The sequence below is a fragment of the Panthera onca genome, chromosome A2, assembly GCF_046562875.1.
Source record: "Panthera onca isolate mPanOnc1 chromosome A2, mPanOnc1 haplotype 2, whole genome shotgun sequence".
In the NCBI taxonomy this organism is placed as follows: domain Eukaryota; kingdom Metazoa; phylum Chordata; class Mammalia; order Carnivora; family Felidae; genus Panthera; species Panthera onca.
The window spans coordinates 122,832,187-122,853,290 of NC_138340.1; the positions used below are offsets into that span (position 1 = coordinate 122,832,187).

The 21,104-nt window shown below is 36.6% G+C and overlaps 1 protein-coding gene across 9 annotated transcripts in view; it reads right to left on the reverse strand.

The window, feature by feature from the left end:
• PDE1C (phosphodiesterase 1C) overlaps nucleotides 1–21,104 on the reverse strand; it is a 505,372-nt gene that overhangs the window by 43,437 nt on the left and 440,831 nt on the right. Inside the window, exon 18 of one of the 9 annotated variants that reach the window (XM_078440812.2) lies at nucleotides 441–3,843. The exons of 7 other annotated variants lie outside the window; for them this stretch is intronic. In XM_078440812.2, coding sequence (XP_078296938.1) covers nucleotides 3,830–3,843 — 14 coding nt within the window. In that variant the 3' untranslated portion in view covers nucleotides 441–3,829. Of the gene's footprint in view, nucleotides 1–440; nucleotides 3,844–10,427; nucleotides 10,487–21,104 lie in introns of those variants that run through there. One more of the 9 variants, XM_078440811.2, reaches the window with a different exon arrangement.

Consider the following 21,104-nt stretch of genomic DNA (forward strand, 5'->3'; position numbering starts at 1 on the left):
CATCCCTTTTAAAAGAACAATTTCAGAGAAATCCTGTTTTATTTTTCTTAAATCCTAGAGCCATAGAGAAGTTTTTATTTTTTATTTTTTCACAAACTTGGCTCTGACAATTTCCCCCAAACTACTTGCAATTTCCTATCCCTTATGATAAGCTATTTGTGTCTCTAGGTTATGTTTGCATATACTTAGAAATTAAGCCTTTAGTGATATGCTTGGTATATAGGAGCTGCTGAATAAATGTTCAGGTAAATCTGAGCTTTGTTTGCACTCACAGGTGGAGGGTGGAATGCAGCAGGACAGTTGTGTATGCACTTCTTGAAAGCTGACTGTGTGCCGGGCCCTGTGGGGACCCCCCCTGCTGCTGCAACTCCTGATGGGATATGTGGGAATCTCAGAATCAGAACAAAGTTTCCAACTGGAAAAAAAAAACGTTGCCTGGATTCTTTAAATCCCCTTTATTTGGGACATAATACTGCACACATAGGCTTTAATCTCAGAATCTTCTCTATCTCATTATGAGAAAAAGATTTAGTGCTTTTTTTTTTTCTTGTTTTCCCCCATACTCCATGGGGGACATTATGAAATCATTTCTAACATCTAAGTCTCTGCCCAATGGTTAAGAATAGAAGAAAATATATATTCTATCTATCTATCTATCATCTAAACAAAAGTGATCCATAACAGAAGTGATACTAAAAGACCAGTATTCTTACTCCCAAACTATGGATTATAAAATTGGTCTCCATCCATTTGTCTACATTCTGTCTCACGTCCTGTAATAATGTTGCTCTTTACTTTTCGCTTTTCAAATTTACTAAAGGCGTGGTTCCAAGTGAAAAATATAATACAATGGCTTTAATTCAGCAAATGAAATAAACAGGTACACTCCATTGTTCTTTGGCTCTTAGGTGTTTAGATACTATTTTACTGTTTATGTATATCAGGTCCTTAATGGGATCCTGTCAGATGTGTTCAATAGTTTTTAAAAGCTCCAAGAATGAAATGGATAATGGAAGAAAATCCATTTGAATTTAATGAGTTAGAAATGAGTCTCTTGCCTGCTGCCATAAGTTATTAGGGCTCAAAACCTAAGAAAGGTTGGAGTGAATAAAAGATGGAACAAAGATCTCCCTATGGATGGATCATTATGCCATCAAAACATACCACATCATCAAAACCTGGATGTAGACAATTTGGTGACACAGGGACCCAAACGTTAGGGCCACCTGCACTGGAAAGCGTTCCACCCAGGGATATGTAGAAATTGTGTTTTGTCCATGGTGGAAATGTCCCTACTGCTTTCTCCACACACTGGTCAATTCAGGTGTGTAAGCCCTTGCTTTCTATGTGACAGCCTAACACTAAGATGCCGTACTCCATGCAATGGAAGAATGTGTGTCCCTTATCACTGTTCTTTTGGAAGTTGTTTCAAGAGAACAAAAACACCACAGAGAATGAGCTAGAGCTTTGGAAATACTGACTTGTTTTATCAATGTTTTATCTACTCCAGTATCAATTTATACCACAATAATACATATATTTTTATTTTTAAAAAGTAGAATAATTTTGCATTTTTACTCAATGTCCCTTCAAAATACTTTTTCTGGATTTAAAAATGAGTTACATGGAGCTTTGTTTTTCCACACAGCAAATTCCAAGCAGAGTTCTCTACTGAAAGCAATTCTCTTCCCATTCTTTTTTAGCTAATTAATGACTCAAGGCAAATGAAAAACATTTCCATCTTTATAGGTGCTAGAAAAAATGGCTATATTCCTGTTTCTTTCTCAGATACTGTTTATTCTTACTTGTTAAGAGTATAAAAAGGAAATTGTAAGCTTTCTATTTTGACTGGCTGCAAAGCTCTACATACAAAAATACAGAATAGAAATGAGGTAAAAGGCTCCAAGATGAAAGATTGGACATGCACTGGTTGGCTGTATTTCAGTCCTATACAAAACCATATCACCTCAAAGAGCATAGTTTGCAAACTGATGTCCCATGGATTGAATGCAGGTCACAGGCATGCTTTTTTGGACCCACATAGTCTTTGGAAATTTCTGAACTCATTGCCAATATTTGAAAATTTGGAGAAAGTTTACATAAAATCCAAAGTATCTAGGATCCCCATTCCTACGCAACTCTAATCCTGTAGCTGACTAATAATTGCCCCCTTTCGACGGCACACACCCCAACATACAAATGACTCCAGTTCCTCACAGTCCCTCCTGTCCTTACTGCCTCGCTACTGTCAACTGCCGTTGATCGCAAGAACATATTATATGGCTTGATTTACTCAAGTACTTGACCTATCAGGCCTCTGCTTTGGATTTGTGACCACATTATTTACTGTGGTCACTGTTAGGAAAGCAGAGGGAACTACAGAAAAATATGTGTCATTACAATGCAAAATGTAAAGCTGACCAAAGAACTCTGTTTAAATGTCAGTACACAACTGTCATTCTATTCAGATCGTTCTGTTGGGTAATATTTCAGAGAGGCAAGAGGCCCTGTAGACTACATACAGGGTCTCCTTTCTGTCTGAAGAAATAGCAACATTTTGCCTTAGGAATAGATTTTTAAAATGTTTTGGTGTTTTTAATGTAGAAATTAAATCTGCAACGGGGAATACGCCTAAGCCTACCATCTAGCTCTTTCTCTTCCTATTACTAATCCCACTCTATCACCAGTATGCTCATGGAGTTTCCCCTTGGGAAGGACTCAAAGATTCCTTTGTGAACCATAACCATTTTTAAGCATCAGTTTTATCCAGATCAAAGCATTTAGACCCACAACATTACACTTCACTTATACTCCACTGGATTCCATTTCGACCTGGATTCAGGAAGTGTATCTTTATCCTTTTTCCATGCTATGTCCCTGATTCTTACTTTTGATTTGTGCTAAATTGTCTCTTGTGTGATATTTTTAAAGACTCACTAAAATGAGAAGAATTATCTGACATATTTCCCTGATACTAATTCCCTTAGCACTTCCCTGAATAGAAAGAAGAGTGATCAAGTGAAACCATAAATATGCAAAAGAAGAGGGCCGGCCAGTGGTAAAAATTTCAGTAAGCACTTAGTTATGGATGGTAACCAATGAAAGCAATGTGTTTCCAACCTAAACAGTATGGTCATTAGCTGAAACATTCAGGTTTATATTAATGAATGCAAAGATAAATAAAGTACTTACAAATAAAGAGTCCTATAGTATAATCTCTTTTAAAAAAAGAATCTCATATATAAATGGAAAGACGAGCATCAGAACAATTTTTAAGTATGAAAGAAAGTTGGAGAAAAAGAATGTTCCTGACTCAGGAAAGGAACAACCAGAGACTGGAATCATCATCTTAGCTGTGATGGAGGGCCAGCATGGCTGTCTCCACCATCAGCAGCCAGTACAAAAATAACAATTTAAAGTAACAGCATCGACAGTAATAAAATGGCGATTACTGTGCATGTGGCTTTTTCAGACCTCCCTCAGCATATCCAGGATGTCCATCCAGGCCAGACAGGTGCCTTGAAAGCCAGGGCATTGGCAAAGAATTCTGAGGAAGTCCCTTCATGTTTTGTTTCTGTTTGTGCAAAAATCTCGAGTTGTTTTATTTGTCTGGGGGAGGATTTCCCCAGAGTTCTTAGACCTCAAACCAGCTCCCAGAGAGCCATCTCTTGGAAGATGGCATGAGGCAAGGCCAAGTGTGGGGGACTTGTTTCTGAAAGTTGTACACCTTCCCCAGATATGGGTCTTTGTGAAGGAGAAGGAGAATGAAGAAGCTCAGCTAAAATGATGCAAGACATGGCAGCCTCTTTAATTGTATGTGAGGTGTGTTTTACTCTTCTGAATCTGAAAAAAAGAAAAAGAAAAAGAAAAGTGTCAATGCTGCCTTTCCCCCCTCCCCCACCTTCTCCACCCTCCAGGTCTGAGGAGAAGAAAAATCTGAGGAACAACAACAACAACAACAAAAACAAAAACAAAAAAAAAGGAGAAGTATCAATTAAACATTTCCATACTAGTCATTGCTGTCTCCTTTGTAGTACAGTTTGTTCTGTTCATAAAGGGAAACTCTCAGTGGAGAATTTTAAACACTGGTTACACTCAAAATCTTACTGGTTACTTTAAACTTGACTATCAAACATTTGGTTCCCTCGATATGGATCTAAGATACTTTATTTTTGACCAAGATGACAGGGACTGCCTTGTTTGGCCAATATGCTTCAGGGGTCAGTGGGACTGAAAGGAATCAGATTCACTGAATCCCAGCCATTTCCATACCAAAAGCAATGTTTCCCTCTCAGAATTTTTGCCCTACCCTTAGAACCTTCCCAGAAAAGATTCAAAACAAGATGGGTCCCAGCTGAAATCATTGTGCAGATGGGCAAATCAACTGACTTCTCTACTGGGCCCAGAGTGAGGTGGTGGAGGAAGAATACAAAGATGGAAACAGGACTAAATTAATGGAAACAGACAATGCTGGACTTGTTGTTTTTTTTTTTTTTTCATTTGGCATACCCTACCCCTATGCAACCTCACTGGGCTTGAAAGGAAACTCTAAAAAGCAAACAGACAAACCAAAACCATTATGTTATTGCTTCCCCTAAGTGGTGCATGGTCTGCCAGCCACCATGCCTTATAGTTAGACAGGGTTCTCTCCTGTGCAGGACTCCAGGTGGGAGAGGAGTACAGTGGCTTAGGCTTTATGGATAACACCATCACCTACAGAAATGTCAGGAGTCAATAGTGGGTAAGGAACATTTCCTATTCAACTTTAAAGACTGAGATACTTTCCTAAATAAGACTTGGTTGAAATTAGACAGCAAACTAGTCGAGAAATAGGAGAGCCCTATCTGATCTATTGTAATTACTATCAACTCTCCATTTTCCAGGGGCCGTTGATCTAGCACTGCTATTATTCCTCTTTCTTCATTCCGGTCCATTGTATGTTTACCTTCCATTAGCACCTTCACTTATTTGGGAGAAATACTTCTGGCCAATCAGTTTACTCTGATACTAGCTAGCACTGTCAGTGAGGGAAGTTGCCAGTTGCCTCTCTGGAACCTGCCAGTGAAGGAAAGGGGTGAAAAAAAAAAAGCTGAAATAAGGGCTGAAAATTTCCCCCTTGATTCTAATTATCTATGCACAATTTGTTCTGTGTGGAAGTTGCAAGACAGGACCCCTCCTTAGGGCTCTGGCCCTGCCATTATCAGTTTGGGGTCATATGTATTGAGACTCCTTTTAGACAGTCATCATAGCACTAACCATCTTAGGAGATGTCCCCAGGTCCTTAAATACAAAACCAAATTTTATAATGATGATATAAGTTTGAGTTTTTAATGAATGATCAATTGGTTGGAAGAATGCTAGGGACAGACAGCTGGGGACTAGGACACCTGTTATACCCAGTGAGCCTCAATTAACCAACAGGGAAGTGATGCACGTCTTATTTCATGCAGCCTGGGTTAGCAGTGGCCAGATGTCCAGTCTGCTGGGTTCCAGAGATGGAAAGAAGTCCATCTAGGGTCTAAGTGGAACCCACAGGCCTTTGACAGAAGACCTTTCTCCTTTTCTGTTCATTGCTTATGAATGAGATGAGAAGTGGCTGGCTGTAAATCTCCATCCTCCCCTCCACAGTCTTTATTTACCCCTCCCCTCCACAGGGATGGAGGGGAGGGGTAAATAAAGGAAATGTGGGTTTAAGCTGCACCTGTGTTCATTAAGTACAGCCAACAGTAAAAGAAAAAGAGACATATGCTCTGTAGCTGGGTCTGTGACCTGAATGACTGCCATAGCCTTCCTGAACACATGCCCTCTCTAAAGTAGTTTCTGTTTATGAATCTTTTAGGGCACTTACTGTAAGGTGCTTCATATCATAGCTATCTGCAAGAAGATGTTCTACCCAGACGATAGACTCCTTGATGGCAGAGAATACATCATTTATCTTTGTAACTCTTTTTTGCATATAGTACAATGCCTGACATATAGCACATGCTCAACCAATTATTGTGGGTTTTTTTTTTTATTTTTTTAAGTTTATTTATTTTGAGAGAGAGCATGATCAGGGGAGGGGGAAGGAGAGAGAGAAAAAGAATCCCAAGCAGGCCTACGCTATCAGTGCAGAGCTCAACGTGAAGCTCGAACTCACGAACTGTGAGATCACGACCTGAGCTGAAATCAAGAGTTGGACACTTAACCGACTGAGCCACCCAGGCACCCCAACAAATCATCATTTTTTAATTGAAAGTGAATTAAATAAGCATCAGGTGGATGGAATAGATGCAGAAGCATAGTGATGAGTAAGATTCTCCACATTTTTGGAAATCTGGACTTTCATAGCATGAAGTAAAAACTAAAAAGGAAATCATAAATCCGTTTATTTTATACTTTATTCAATAGCAAGGTGTGATATGTCAAAAATGTATATTTCCTGGGGTGCCTGAGTGGCTCTGTCAGTTAAGCATCTGACTCTTGATTTTGGCTCAAGTCACAATCTCACGGTTCACGAGATTGAGCTCCACTTTGGGCTCTGCGCTGACAGTGTGCGGCCTGCTTGGGATTCTCTGTTTCTCTTTCTCTCTACTCCTTCCCTGCTCTTTCTCTCTCTCAAAATAATAAACATTTTTTAAATATTTTAAAAAATATTTTAAAAAAATATTTCCTTTGAAGAAATTGCCCCATTATGTAGACTCATCTCCCAGAGAAGGGACACCTGCTGTGTGGGCAGCTTTGACATGGTCTGGAAATCAGGCTTGCTCCTCACTCACTCCACACTTCCTCCCCTGAAATTTGAGTGCCTTATATTTGCTTTGTTGTGGTTTGGTTTTGTGTCTTTGTTTTCAATTTAAACTAAAATTGGATAAGCATTTTAAGCTAAAATTGGGTAAGACTACAGAGTATCATGAAAATAAGGTCCTGGAGACAAGATGTAAGGGACCACTCTGTATTTAACTGAGATAAAGGATTATTTTTTGTTAAAGGGTCTTTGAATTCCATTGATTACAAATCTATGTTGGCTTTTTGGAAGCCATGAAGAGCAGTTAAACTCACCCACCTTTTAATGATTGATAAACTGAAATGGAAAATATCTTCACCTAACTTGGGATGATTCAAGAAAATATCTAAGTAAGTGCCATCCGTCCACCCACCCCTTAACCAAAGACTTTTCTTATGTCTCACAAAAGAGTAGCCATGGAGGCTCTGAATCCTGAAGACATGCTGTATGAACTCATAGAGACATACTTACCCTACAGAAATTAATAACAAAGAATGTTTCAGCAACTTCATTTGGAGAAAAAGGAGCTGGAAATGTAAAACAGTGTGGTCCTGTTTATTCCACCCTTCCCACGCTACTCCTCCTACAGGTAAGTGGAGATGCTGTATGAAGCCACTTGTTTTAAAGATAATTGTTTTAAGAAGAGGCTTAAATTTTGATGTAACATGGTTCGACTCTAAAAATATGTTTATCTGTCATAATGTTTATTCCTAGATCATCTATGAGGCAGCCCTCACAGGAATCTGGCACCAGGCTTGAAAAACAACTGTAAACACTTTTCTTTTTCATTTTTCTTGGGTTTGATTTTTTCCAGCCTGATTCAACTATCATCCAAGCTTAATGAAATAAGCTGAGTTGGCTGAGAAGAGAGTTGGGATTCAAACCACATTTTCAGGTTCCAGAAACTCTATCATAGCTGCCTCCCTATGGAGTCGACTTTCTACAAAAATGACAAAATGATACAGTAAGCAACGGAAAGAACAAGGGTGGTAAAACATAACCCAATTTTAAATGTCTAGTAGAATTTCTGTGGGGCTTATAAGTGGGTCCTGGTTTTGTTTTGTTTTTTAATAATGAAGAAATGCTAAAAACCAAACAAACAAATAAACAAACAAACAAACAAACAAACATTATTTTAAATACAGCTGTTAGAATTTATCCAGGCACAGATTTCACTGTTTTAGGTCATAAGTGTTATTTTAAATGGTTATCACTAAATATCCAAAAGTATATATTACCTGCTTTCTCCTTGCCCCAAATGATAAGTGATAGGATTATAGTATGATTGTTCTAAGTTAATTTCACTGCATATAATACTAATGCTATAGCCCTGCTAAGACAGATGGGTAGATGGATGGATGACGGATGGATAGATGGATGGATGGAGAGATAAACAGACAAGAGTAAGTAAGTAAATTTATAGGAATATAACTTCCTGAAACCCTGCCTATACCTACATGATGATCTGTCAAAATTTACTCATTTGATCTAAATACACAGAATACGTACAAAAGATGGTGGTTCTTAGCTCTAACACTTGCCCAATTTTTTTTCTTTCTTTTTGATCCATGGCATCTGTGCTATAAACTGAGAACAATGATGGTATTAAACTTTTATTCTGTAACTTTTCTGCCTTTTTTCCCACTTCATACAGCATGGTCTTTCTTTCCAAACTTAAAATTTGTGAATAACTCGCTCTCTTCTGTACCACACTGCCCAAGGTATTTTACTGCAGTTACTCTCTGTATTAAGAACTTAGTAGTTTAACATCTAAGGGAACAATGAAAACATTCAATTCTTCAACTGCTACAGAGCCTGGCCCACTCTGAAGAGGTAAGTAAACGTCAGGCACCAGCAGCCCCGACCACTCTTTGGTGCAGGTGAGGGTAGAGTTGTCTGTACACAAGAGTTTTGTTTCTGATCAGTCTTTGAATCTGCTATTTTTGAAGCCAAAAGAGACCAGAGACTGACCACAGAGACCAAGAAAGTCCTTCACAGAAAGTTAAATGAGGCTGGAATTTTATACCTGAAACATTATGACTGCTTTATGTTTTTCTCAATTTTATTAGTTTAGGAAAAGGAATATAAGTTTCAAAATAAGTGAAAGAAAAATATTTTTTCTCAAGCTTTCACTATGGTTCCAGAATATAAGATAAAAATAGCATGTATTATAGAGGGCTAATTCTTATGAAGATACAGATGTCATCACTTGAAGATTGGTGCCCTTCTGTGGAGAATGTTAAGAATAAACACAAAGAGGAAGCTTCAATACTTGGTTGATATTGCTTTTTTAATGGTTCTCCTAGAATGTGTGTGTCTAGAAAAGAAGTGGCATTAACAATGTAGACACTTGCTAGCTCCTGGCATTATTTCAAAGGAAGCTGTTATTTTAAAGAATTTTTATAATGTTAATAGAGTTTCTTTAGACAAATGCATTGTTACTTGTGTTTCTCTAATCTGTGTAGAATCTGACAGAATCTAATTTTTCTAGGGGGAAAACAGATAAATATTTATTTCATGAGTACTATGAAGTTATTTTTAAATCCTAAACATCAGTATTAAGGGAAAAGATTACATTTTCCACAGTTCCAAAATTATAATCCTTTCTGTCAAAATGGATTCCTTTAAAAATACAATGGTACATTAAGAGTGTAACGAAATGTCTAGAAGATAGAGTGAAACGATGAAAGCTTATATACCAGTAGTTCCAAGGGGAAAGTTGTTTAAAAAGATTAATTTTGTCATTACCAAAGAGTACATAATATACTTTCATTTGACATTTCTAGTATGTGGCTATTTGGTAAGAAACTGGAATCTAAATGGCTATGTAAAAAAAAAAAAGCATGAATTGATTTCAGAAGTTTTCTTTAGTATAACACAACTTAATTATTTTAAACCCACCAATTTTACATCACAATATTTGGATAATATCGCATATATACACAACATACATATATTGTATATACATATATTTACAAAATTTTATGTATCTTATATGTATATACATATATATATTTCACTTGCTGTTTTGATACTACAAATGTGAATTTTAAAAGCACAAAAATGTATAGGAGTAGTAGCATGTCATCTGTTCTTTTATAATCTACCATGAGGATATCTATTATACACTGCTCCTTAAAAAGCATAAAGATGGGGCGCCTGGGTGGCTCAGTCGGTTAAGCGTCCGACTTCAGCTCAGGTCACGATCTCACGATCCATGATTCGAGCCCCGCGTCGGGCTCTGGGTTGATGGCTCAGAGCCTGGAGCCTGCTTCCGATTCTGTGTCTCCCTCTCTCTCTGGCCCTCCCCCGTTCATGCTCTGTCTCTCTCTGTCTCAAAAATAAATAAACGTTAAAAAAAAAAATTAAAAAAAAAAAAGCATAAAGATATTCACTAAACCCAAAAGTATATAAAAATACATTGGTTTGAAATAGATGGGTGTAACCAAAAAAGCTAACTGTTCTGATTCACTGTGATTCATTGATCCTAGGACCATTTGTAAGTAAAAGGCTTTGTATTTCCATGTTCTCAAGAGTGTAAGTCTATAGCGAAAAGGAGCAGATACATTTTTGAAGCCCACCCCATTTGGCCACTTCCTACCCACATATCCTGGATTGGTTAATAATTTTCACCAAAATCCATCCAAAAAACAATTATTTTGGGTTTCAGCATTGCTTAACTCACAGTAACTCTTGTTGGGTCAACCGACAGCACAGCTTCTAAAATTAACATGAAAATAACACTTAAGCATATCAACCAAAATGTTTAAACAACAAGGGGTGCCTGGGTGGCTCAGTGGGTTAAGCACTGGACTTCAGCTCCGGTCATGATCTCACGGTTCGTGAGTTCAAGCCCTATATCGGGTGAGCCCCACCTCTCTCTCTCTCTCCTCTCTCTTTTCTTCTCTGCCCCTCATGTGATTCTCTCACTCTTCCTCTTTGCCCATCACTCACTTATGCCCTCTCTCTCAAAAAAAAAAAAAATGTTTAATCAACAAAACCCTTTAAATCTAACTAGTGAGATTTTATCCAGATGTGTCAGAATAACAGGCATCTAAAAAATAATATTCCAATCTCTCCTCCATTTACCAACTTTCTGTAGTTTTCCTTTGACAGGGACATTGGAGTGCAGCGTCTAGACACGGGTTATCACACTACTTGAGAAAATAAGAATGTAAAATGTTTTGAAAAACAAATATTTCACGGCCCTTCTTGCTAAACCATACCATTTACTTATTATTCATGCTCCACATGTTAATACATACACGTAAATTTGTTGCGTAAATGGGTCACAGGAGTTTTCATGGACAAATGGCTAAGGGAAATGGGATATTAATCAGAACATGTGTTGTTATGATGACTTATCTTGACTGGGACCCAGGGCACTCCAGATGTTTGGTCCCTGTACACTTATGGAAAATAACTCACAAGGATGCTGTATTTTCACATTGAAGGAAATTTCTTTATTAAAGAAACAGGCCTACTTTTTGTCAATACATAAAAGGCTACAGTGCAGTCTCTTCCCAGAACTAAGAAAAAAAAATGTTATCCTCTGAGAAGGAAAAAAGTAAAAAAAAAAAAAACAAAAAAAAACAAGGGTTGGGATTAACTATTTGTAGAAACTACCTTAAGGCAGCAGCGGTTGACCTCAGTGGCATGATCAACAGCAAGGTGTACTGCAAATCATTCATTCCTAAAAGCAGTTAAATACTGCAGTTCTACAGGTTTTGTTTTTCAAGCAAATCAGAAAGGATTCAAGTTTATGGTTTTGGTAGCACTATCTTGAACGTGAGAGAAAAGGACAGGGTAAGGTAATAGCTAATGTTACTGGAACTGTTCACCATCTTGGCCTTTTTTTATCCACCACAGTTCATGATCTGAGCATAACTCTGGATATGTGTAAAGTTTATGAAAATGTGGTAGGCTATTGTGGGGAATAAAAAACAATGAGGAAGAAAAAGAGACATCTGCCTTAAAAACAAAGAAGTTTCCTCAATATTAGACGAATGGAGAAAGAAAAAAAAAAAAATATATATATATATATATATATATATATATATGCCACATTTTATATATATATATATATATATATATATATATATATATATATATATACTTTACACATATCAAGAGGTATGCTCAGATCATGAAGTACTCCTGTGCTTCTTGTGTTAAGCATCTGACTCTAAATTTCAACTCAGGTCATGATCTTGCAGTTCATAAGTTCAAGCCCCACAATGGGCTCCACACTAGCAGTGTGGAGCCTGCTTGGGATTCTCTCTTACTCTCTCTCTGCCCCACTGCAGCTGACTCTTCTCTTTCTCTGTCAGAGTTAAATAAGAACTTCAAAAAAAAAAAAAAAAAGATAGCTCTTACATACAGAACAAAATTAATGAAAATCCAGAAAGCAGATTTCACTTCAAGAATTCTATGTCAAGAATTTTCAAGATTCCATAGTCTCTTCTATTACTCAATTGTCTTATTTGTAGCTTCTGCAATACAAATTGGGATAGAAGTTGAACTAAGATGGCCATTAAGACCACTGCCCTCCAAGAATTGTGAACCCATTAGAATTCTGAATAAAATTATATTAACAAGCTGCTTAGAAACAAAGCAATCTGTCAAAAATTGAGGGAAATATTAAATGAATACAAATGCCTGTAAAGTCCCCCATGGCTAGCATATATGGGATTGATTCAAATATGAGTGTACTGAAGATAAGTAAATGTGTTCAATTGTTTCTAAAGCTCTGCATGGGCCAAGGCACAGCCAGCATCAGCTACAAGTGATAATAAGATGCCCTGTGAGAAGAAAAGCATAGATGGGAACAATGAGGCAATAAAATGAGGCACTGACCACAAGCTACAGTTTCTTTATCCTGGGTTATTAAGACAACCTAACAACCACTGTCCTGAGTAGTGTGGGAAAAAATATTTGAACAAAGAATGAAGTGAGCATGATTCCCTGAGATGAGAATACTGAGGTCCAGGTATCTATGCAGATTCTAAAACTGGCCTCAACAAATGCATGCTTCCTGAATAATGATATATGTGCCAGTGTGTTTTTGCTTCTCAAATTTCTTAATATGAACTTAAGTCAAAAACTATCCCTGTTGTAAAGACAGACATGTGTCTCACTTCTCCATGCACCCTGCTGTTTGTCTGTTTCCTCCCTAGATTTACAGAGAAGGGCACACCTCCAGGCCTGTACAGGCCCCATCTATCTCTCATTACCAACTCCACTGCAAAGCACATCCCATCCTTAAGGCAACTAACAAAAAAATTCCAATTTTAGCTAAAAGATAAGAACATCAAGTGCAACTCAAGTGTATAGGTTCAGACTCTAGCCTTCCTCTGATTTATTAATAATTTGCCTCTATTATAATAGAACAAAACACAACTAACAAAGTCAAAGTCATGCGTTCCATTTATTTACCCACTTCCAAACTACTTTGATAGGATCAGCTAGATAGAAAACAGGAAAAACACATGCATTTCTTCAGTTGACTCTTGTGAGCCCAGCAGCAAGTCAAGGTCATGAGACACCAGACTTGTGAAGAATCAAATCACAGGCAAATTGCTTTAATGTACACAACAAACTTTTTAATCACAAGTAGTAGTTCTACAAAAACAAACAGGAATATTGGCTCTATTGTCTTTTATATTTTCTGCACTGAGATCATAAAGAGAATATGAACAACCTAAGAAATACGCAAAGAACATGGCTATAAGGCAATGAGCTGACAAAGTTGTGTCCTGACCGGCAAAGTGGAGAGCTAAGAAATTATTAGGTGAATATAATATACAAGTGTAAAACCATCTCCCGACATATAAGTTTTGTTTGTTTCCTATCAATATGGTTTTTAATTTACATTTCCTACTGGTGTCTATGATCTCCTAATGTACTTATTTGCTAGATGTACATCTCTTCTTGTGAAATGTTTAGATCTTTTGCATGTTTTTCATTAAGTTATTTATTTTCTTATTATTGAACTTTGAAGTTTCTTTATATATTTTGGTACAACTCCCTTTAACACATATAGGCTTTGCAAATATTCTCCCTCCGTCTGTGGGCCATCTTTTCATTCTCTTAATAGAGGCTTCTGAAGAGCAGAAGTTTTTAATCTTGATAAAGTATAATTTATCAATTTGTTCTTTTATGGTTTGTACTTTTGTTGTCAAACCAGGAAATCTTCGCCTAACCTGAGATCACAAAGAGTTTCTCCTGTTTTTTTAACCATAAGTTTTACAGTTTTATATTTTAAATTTGGGCTTATGATCTATTTTAAATTAATGTTTGCATATGATGTGAAATATAGGAGATAATTACTTTGCATATGAATATATAATTGTTCCATCACCATTTGTTAATGACTACCTTTCTCCATGGAGAAATAATAAGTTGTCCATATACATGTGGATCTATTTCTGGACTCTCTAGTCTATTCTATTCACGCATTTGTCTATCTTGATGCTAATACTATGCTACCTTAATTACTATAGCTTTATTGTAAGTCTTGAAACAAGGTCTACCTTTTTAGTCCTTCAACGTTTCCCTTCTTTTTCCAAGTTGCTTTGTCTACTTTGGCTGCTTTGCATTTTCCATGTAAATTTTAGAATTGGCTTGTCAATTTCTACCAAACAAACAAACAAACAAACAAAAACCTGCTAGGACTTTAATTGGGATTGCATTAATCTGTAAACAATTTGGAGAGGACTTACATTTCCACTATCTCTAGAAAACCCCCCAGTATTTGGAACTAAAGAGTACACATCTAAATAGCTCTTAAATAAATGTAGAAATCAGAATGGAAATTATAAAGTATTTAGAACTAAATGTGAATACAAATGCAACATGTAAAACTTTTTGGCATACTACTAAAGTGGTACTTGAAGAGAAATTTATAGCACTTAATGCCTACGTTACAGAAAAAAAAAAAGATCTCAAATCAGCGACATTAATTTCCACCTTAAGAAACTAGAAAATAAGGCAAACTCAACCCAAAAGTAAGCAGAAGAAAAAAATAATAAAGATAAGAAATCAATGAAATAAAAACAGAATAACAATGGGGAATATTAATGACAATAATTAGTAAAACTTATCCTCTAGCCAGACTGGTCTGGGAAAAAAGAGAAAAATAAACAAATTACCAATATAAAAAAAATAGATTATGTCATTACATATTCCACAAATATTAAAAAAGATAATAAAATAACATAAATACACCTATTTAATTTCACTATGACCTGTAAACATACTTTGCATGACTTGGATCCTTTTCAATTTATTCGGACTTGTTTTATAACTCACAGTCTGGTCTATATTGATAAATGTTCTGTGTTCACTTGAAAAGAATGTGTATTCGCTATTGTTGGGTGTTCTATGGATGCCAATTAGGTAAAGTTTGTTGGTAGTGTTGCTCAAATCTCCCTTTCCTTGCTGATTCTATATCTATTTATTCTATCAATAATTGAGAGGAATAATAATGTCTCTAAATAAAATTATAGATTAAAATTTTTTTGCAGTTCATTTTATGTATTTTAGTGCATAAGTATAAAGGATTATAATATCCTCTTGATAAATGGACAACTTTATCATGCAATGAACTTCTTGATCTCTGATGATAATGTTTGCAAGAAATCTACTTTGTCAGGGGCACCCAGGTGGCTCAGTGGGTTGAGTGTCCGACTTCGGCCCAGGTCACGATCTTGCAGTTTGTGAGTTCAAGCCCCACATCGGGCTTGCTTCTGTCAACATATCAGTGCAGAGCCTGCTTCAGATCTTCTGCTCCCCTCTCTCTGCCCCTCTCCTGCTTGCACTCTCTTAAAAATAAATTTTTTAGGGGGTGCCTGGGTGGCTCAGTCAGTTAAGCATCCGACTTCAGCTCAGGTCATGATCTTACGGTTCAGGAGTTCAAGCCCCGCGTCGGGCTCTGTGCTGACAGCTCAGAGCCCGGAGCCTGCTTCAGATTCTGTGCCTCCCTGTCTCTCTGCTCCTTCCCCACTCATGCCCTCTCTCTGTCTCTCAAAAATAAATAAACATTAAAATTTTTTTAAATAATTTTTTTAAATCTGTTTTGTAAGATATTAATGCAGCCATTCAATTTTTTTTTATTTTACTTATTTTTTTTAGTGTTAGCTTGGTATACCAATTTCCATCCTTTTACCTTTGGGATATTTTGTCTTTTTTATATAAAGACAGAATATAATTGGGTCTTAGAATCTGAAAATCTCTGCCTTTTTACTGGGGTGCATAGGCCATTCACATTTAATGTCATACCTGATATCAGCTTAGTTTTAAGTCTATGATCTTGCTATTTGTTTTCTACTCATTTCATATGTTCTTTGTTCCCTTCTTACAGTTTTTTTTTTTACCTTCTCCTGGATTAAATATTTTTATGATTCCATTTTATCTCTTTTGTTGGCTTACTATCTATATGTCTTTGTTTTGTTATTTTAATTGCTTTACAGTTTATAGTATGTCTTTTAATTTATCTCAATCTACCTTCAAATGATATTACATCACTTTATGTATATTAGAACTTCACAATAGTATACTTCCATTTCTCCCTTCCCAGCTTTTTATGCTACTGTTGTCATACATTTCATTTGTATATGTTATATATCAAAGGTGTTATTATTATTTGATTATTTTGTTCAAATAGTCAATGATCTTTAAGAGCTTGAAATGATATGAAAAAATCTTGTATATTTATCCATCTAGTTACCATTTTTTGTGTGCCTCATTCTTTCGTTCAGGCTCATATTTGTAACTGACATAGTTATCCTACTGCCTCTCATTAACATTCCTTATAGTGTGGGTCTACTGGTGAATTCTTTCAGCTTTTATACATGAAAGGTATTTTTGCTGGTTTTAGAATTCTTAGTTGAATTCTTTTTTTCTGTCAGCATGTTAAAGACATTGCTCCACTGTCTTCTCACTTGCATTGTTTCTGATAAGAAATCTATAGTTATTCTTACCGTTGTTCAATTGTACATGAGTTTTTTATTCCGCTACCTGTTTTTTTTTTTTTAATTTTCTCTTCGTTACTGCTTTTGAATAATTTGATTATGACATGTTTTGGTGTAATTTTCTTCATATTTTCTTGTGCTTGGGCTTTACCAAGCTTCTTGAGTCTGTGGATTTATAGTTTTCATCATTTGGCAAAATTTTGGCCATTACTTCACCAAATATTTTTCTTCCCTCCTTTCTCTATTCTTTATGTTAGGGACTCCAGTTACACATATATTAGGCTGTTGAAGATGTCCTACAATTCACTGGTGCTCTTTACAATTTTTTTGCTGTCTCATTTTGGATAGTTTTTCACTAGTCTTTTCTTCTGCAATGTCTAATCTCATGCATTGTATTTATTACTAATCTCATCCAATGTTATTTGGCCAATACCATCCAGTGTGTTTTCCACCTCAAACATTGTAGTGTTCATCTCTAGAAGTTTGATTTTGCCTTCTTTATATCTCCCATGTCTCTAGTCAACTTCCATACATATGGGCTATAGTTATAAGAACAGCTTTAATGTTCTTGTCTGCTATTGTAACTTGTTTCAGTTCTGGGTTGGTTCCAATTGTTTCTGTCTCTCTCATATTTTCTTGCTTCTTTGCATGTCTAATAATTTTTTATTGGATATTGGACATTGTGGATTTTACCTTTTGGGTACTGTATATTTTTATATTCCTATATATTTCCATAAACTTTACTCTGGGATGCAGTAATTTGAAAACACTTTGATTCTTTTACGTCTTATTTTCAAGGCTTGTTAGGTGAGACCAAATCATCATTTAGCCTACAGCTAATTACTCCCCTACTAATAAAACAAGACAATTAGGAGTATTCTACTCAAATCCCTTTAAATTATGAGATATTCAAGGCTGGCTAGTGGGAATGGGCACTTTTCCTGCATTATATGAAGTATGAACATCAGGACCATTCCCTCTAATCCTTAAGTTGAATGGTTCTTTCCTGATCTCAGGTACCTTCCTATCTTTATTGGTCAATCAGTACCTTGATGTATACTGTTTAGATCTCTGGAGCTCTATATCTCTACAGCTCTCTCCTCTCTGGTACTTTATCTTGTTAACTTTAGCCACCATGGCTCTCCCTGGATCCTTTATTCAACTCTTCAACTCAAGGAATCCATCACATCTGCCAGGGTTCCCCCTCCTTATTCTGCCTGGAAACCCTCTCAGGAGTAAGTTGGAACAATCATAGGGTTTATTTCATTTGTTTCCTATTTCTTGGAGATCACTGTTCTTCATTTCTTGATGTCCAGTGTCTTGAAAACATATTCTTCCATAGAAGTTGTCTTTTATTATTATTATTATTATTATTATTATTATTATTATTTCAGGTGAAAGGGTAAATCTAATTCTTATTAGTCCTCTTTGGCAGAAGTAGAGGTCCATAGATAGTCTTTGTCCACACTTCTCACTCTACACAATTGATTTTTAAATTTCATGAACACCTTTAAACATTCCAATTTCTAGAACATTCAGTGAAGGAGAAATTCCTGCTGAACTCCTTTTCTGGAATTTGGCAAAAAAACCCTGTAGGGCCCAATTATAATCAATCTTTTGAGAGACACAAATGGTGGCTATCTCTTATATCTCTGTTAATGTAATCAGACAAAGTTAAGGGCAAGTTCATATTTCTGGGCAACTATAAAAAACTATGGCAGGCCCAAGAGGCTATGCTGTTGCAAACATGACTAAAAACACACTGAAAATCATTCATTCATTTGCATCCTACTCTTCTAGTGACCCTGTTTAGGCCCTGAGAGAATCTTGGCTCAGAGGCCCAGATCTTTTTATGTTAGCACATTTCTCCCTTAGGGTAAACAAGGTATTTTCAAAGAACATTCATTCTTTGAAGTCAGTTTGAAAATTAGTGCTGCAGGATTCTAAATAGTACCTCAGCAGCCTGACAGAGATAATGTACAACTGCAATGTGTTCACTATGCCAGGATGTAATTTACTCTTTCAGCACACACCCCTTCCTTCTGTGTGTGCCTCAGCTCAAAGCATTTGGGATTAACCAACTGTGGTCCAGTTTTCATCAGGTTTCTTTCTGAATGCGTACAATGTTGAAACTTCAAACCACAGTGGGTTTGATCATACTGTGCACTGAATTGTGCTTGGATACTTCTCGACAATTAGAGCTGTCACCACCGGTTCCCAGGGGTTATATGAGGGGTAGGGGCATTAAAAATAGTTAAATTGACTCCCTCTGGTCATCAAATGTAATAGGATCTATTAAAAAGAAATGTTCAAAATGTATGCTAGTTTTTAAAAGTCAATGTACCCACTGATCTACCTATCATTTTAAAAAAATCTAAAGTAGAGAGTTTTGATGACCAAAGAGGAAGAGATAAATGAGACCAATCAATTTATTTTACACTCATGCCACCAAGAAGAGCTTTAGTCCTGGTAAAGATTTTTGGCTAAGATAGCACAAGTAACTGAAACCCAAAGATCTATGTTCTTATGATACCAAAGCAGTGATAATGACTGATGTCATGCTAGCACATCAATGAAATTAAAATACAAAGTTGTTCACGTCCAGGTTTGTATACAAACTTGCTAGTGTAGGGACACACCTGACTCCATGTGAAGCAGTGGAAAGTTAAGAGTTATAGAGGGAAAAAGGGGTAGATATCAGAAAATGTCTCTTCTTCACTTACTTCACCCTATTCACTGAATTAGGGCTATGGGCTCAAGAATTCCATCCATTAAAAAATCAAGTTTTACATTTATTTGTTCAATAGAACATAGTGTCTATTCACTCCTTCCCATACCCTCCTTTTTCAAAAAAATTTTTTAATGTTTATTTATTTTTGACAGAGGGAGAGACAGAGCATGAGTGGGGGAGAGACAGAGAGGGAGACCCAGAATCCGAAGCAGGCTACAGGCTCTGAGCTGTCAGCACAGAGCCGGATGCAGGGCTCGAACTCACAGACCAAGAGATCATGACCTGAGCTGAAGTCGGATGCTCAACTGACTGAGCCACCCAGGTGCCTCCCCCCATACCCTCCTTTTAAAAAAGCTGTTTAGTTATTTTAAATACTTGGGGACAATTCAGTTATAAAGGACACAGGTAAAATAGAAGGGCTTATTGCAGGTAATAAAATTTAATTCACAATGCCTGCATGACAAGGTCATAGCAGATATTTTAGCACAATATAAAAATGCAACAAGACCTGATGTGAAAGATTTGGGACTTAGTTTATTCTTCAGTTTTACACTATAGGAGTTCACATGGGCTAGTGCCTGGACGCAGGATGGGCCTGGTGTCCAGGTGCTGGGTTAATATCTACCACCATTCTCCTCCACTGCACACTTTCTGGCTAGTGTTACCTTGACTTGGGTTTAATGATATGTGGCAACAAACTGTACCCATAACAGAGTCTGACTAAGAGACAGTCATTTTGAATTCTGTTTTGTCTCCATGTAATTCATGTCTTAGTCACAATCTTCAAGGAGGGTATTTTTTATTAGGTACATGGTTTCCATTTGCATAAACAATCTGGTGAAAAACTGCACATGGGTGCTCCCTAGGTATTATGCGATAAGACACCTGGAGTGAATTATTTGAATGAACTTAAAAGAAAAGACTTGAGAACTGATTTCACACATACGAGTAAAGAAAGCCTGTCACAGTGATTTAGAGACAAAAGCTAGAGGTTGCTTCCTTTTTAATAGATATGTGAGGAGTTGTGTTCAAATTTCTTCTTATTTCTCAGGCTGAATACCCGTATTTATTCTTCAATGACATTAGAACCAAGGTTAGCATTCGGTGCAGGCAAGTGTGAATCAAAGAGAGTCTGGGACTCTAACAAAACCACGTACATGTATGAAGGAGCCACGAGGAATAAGCCCATGTCACAACTGAAATAGTAGATTTCTATATAAGGCAAGAACAGTTTTCTCAGTAGGACAATACAAAGTCTGAAGGATAATATAATCTGAACTTTCAGGTTTTGGAAAGAGTAGAATGCTCTTTGTGAAAAGTAAAAGCAGCATCCATGGAGCATATCACAAGATAGCTTCATTCTAATCTGTTTGGTTGAGATTGCCATCCAAAGCTTGCCTTTAAGACTTATTCTCGCTGACCAAACTGCTTTCTACACTCAGTATGATCTCCAATAGGTGGGTTTCCCAACATAGTGATAACACTGAACAGGTATCTGTTTTTACTGAAACTAGTAATTCCTCATTAAAAGAAAAAAATATGAAAACTGAAAACATGGAACATTTCCCATTTATGCTGCACAATTCGCAAAGACTTGTATTCCATTCTAATCATCAAGTCCACAGTCAACTTTAAA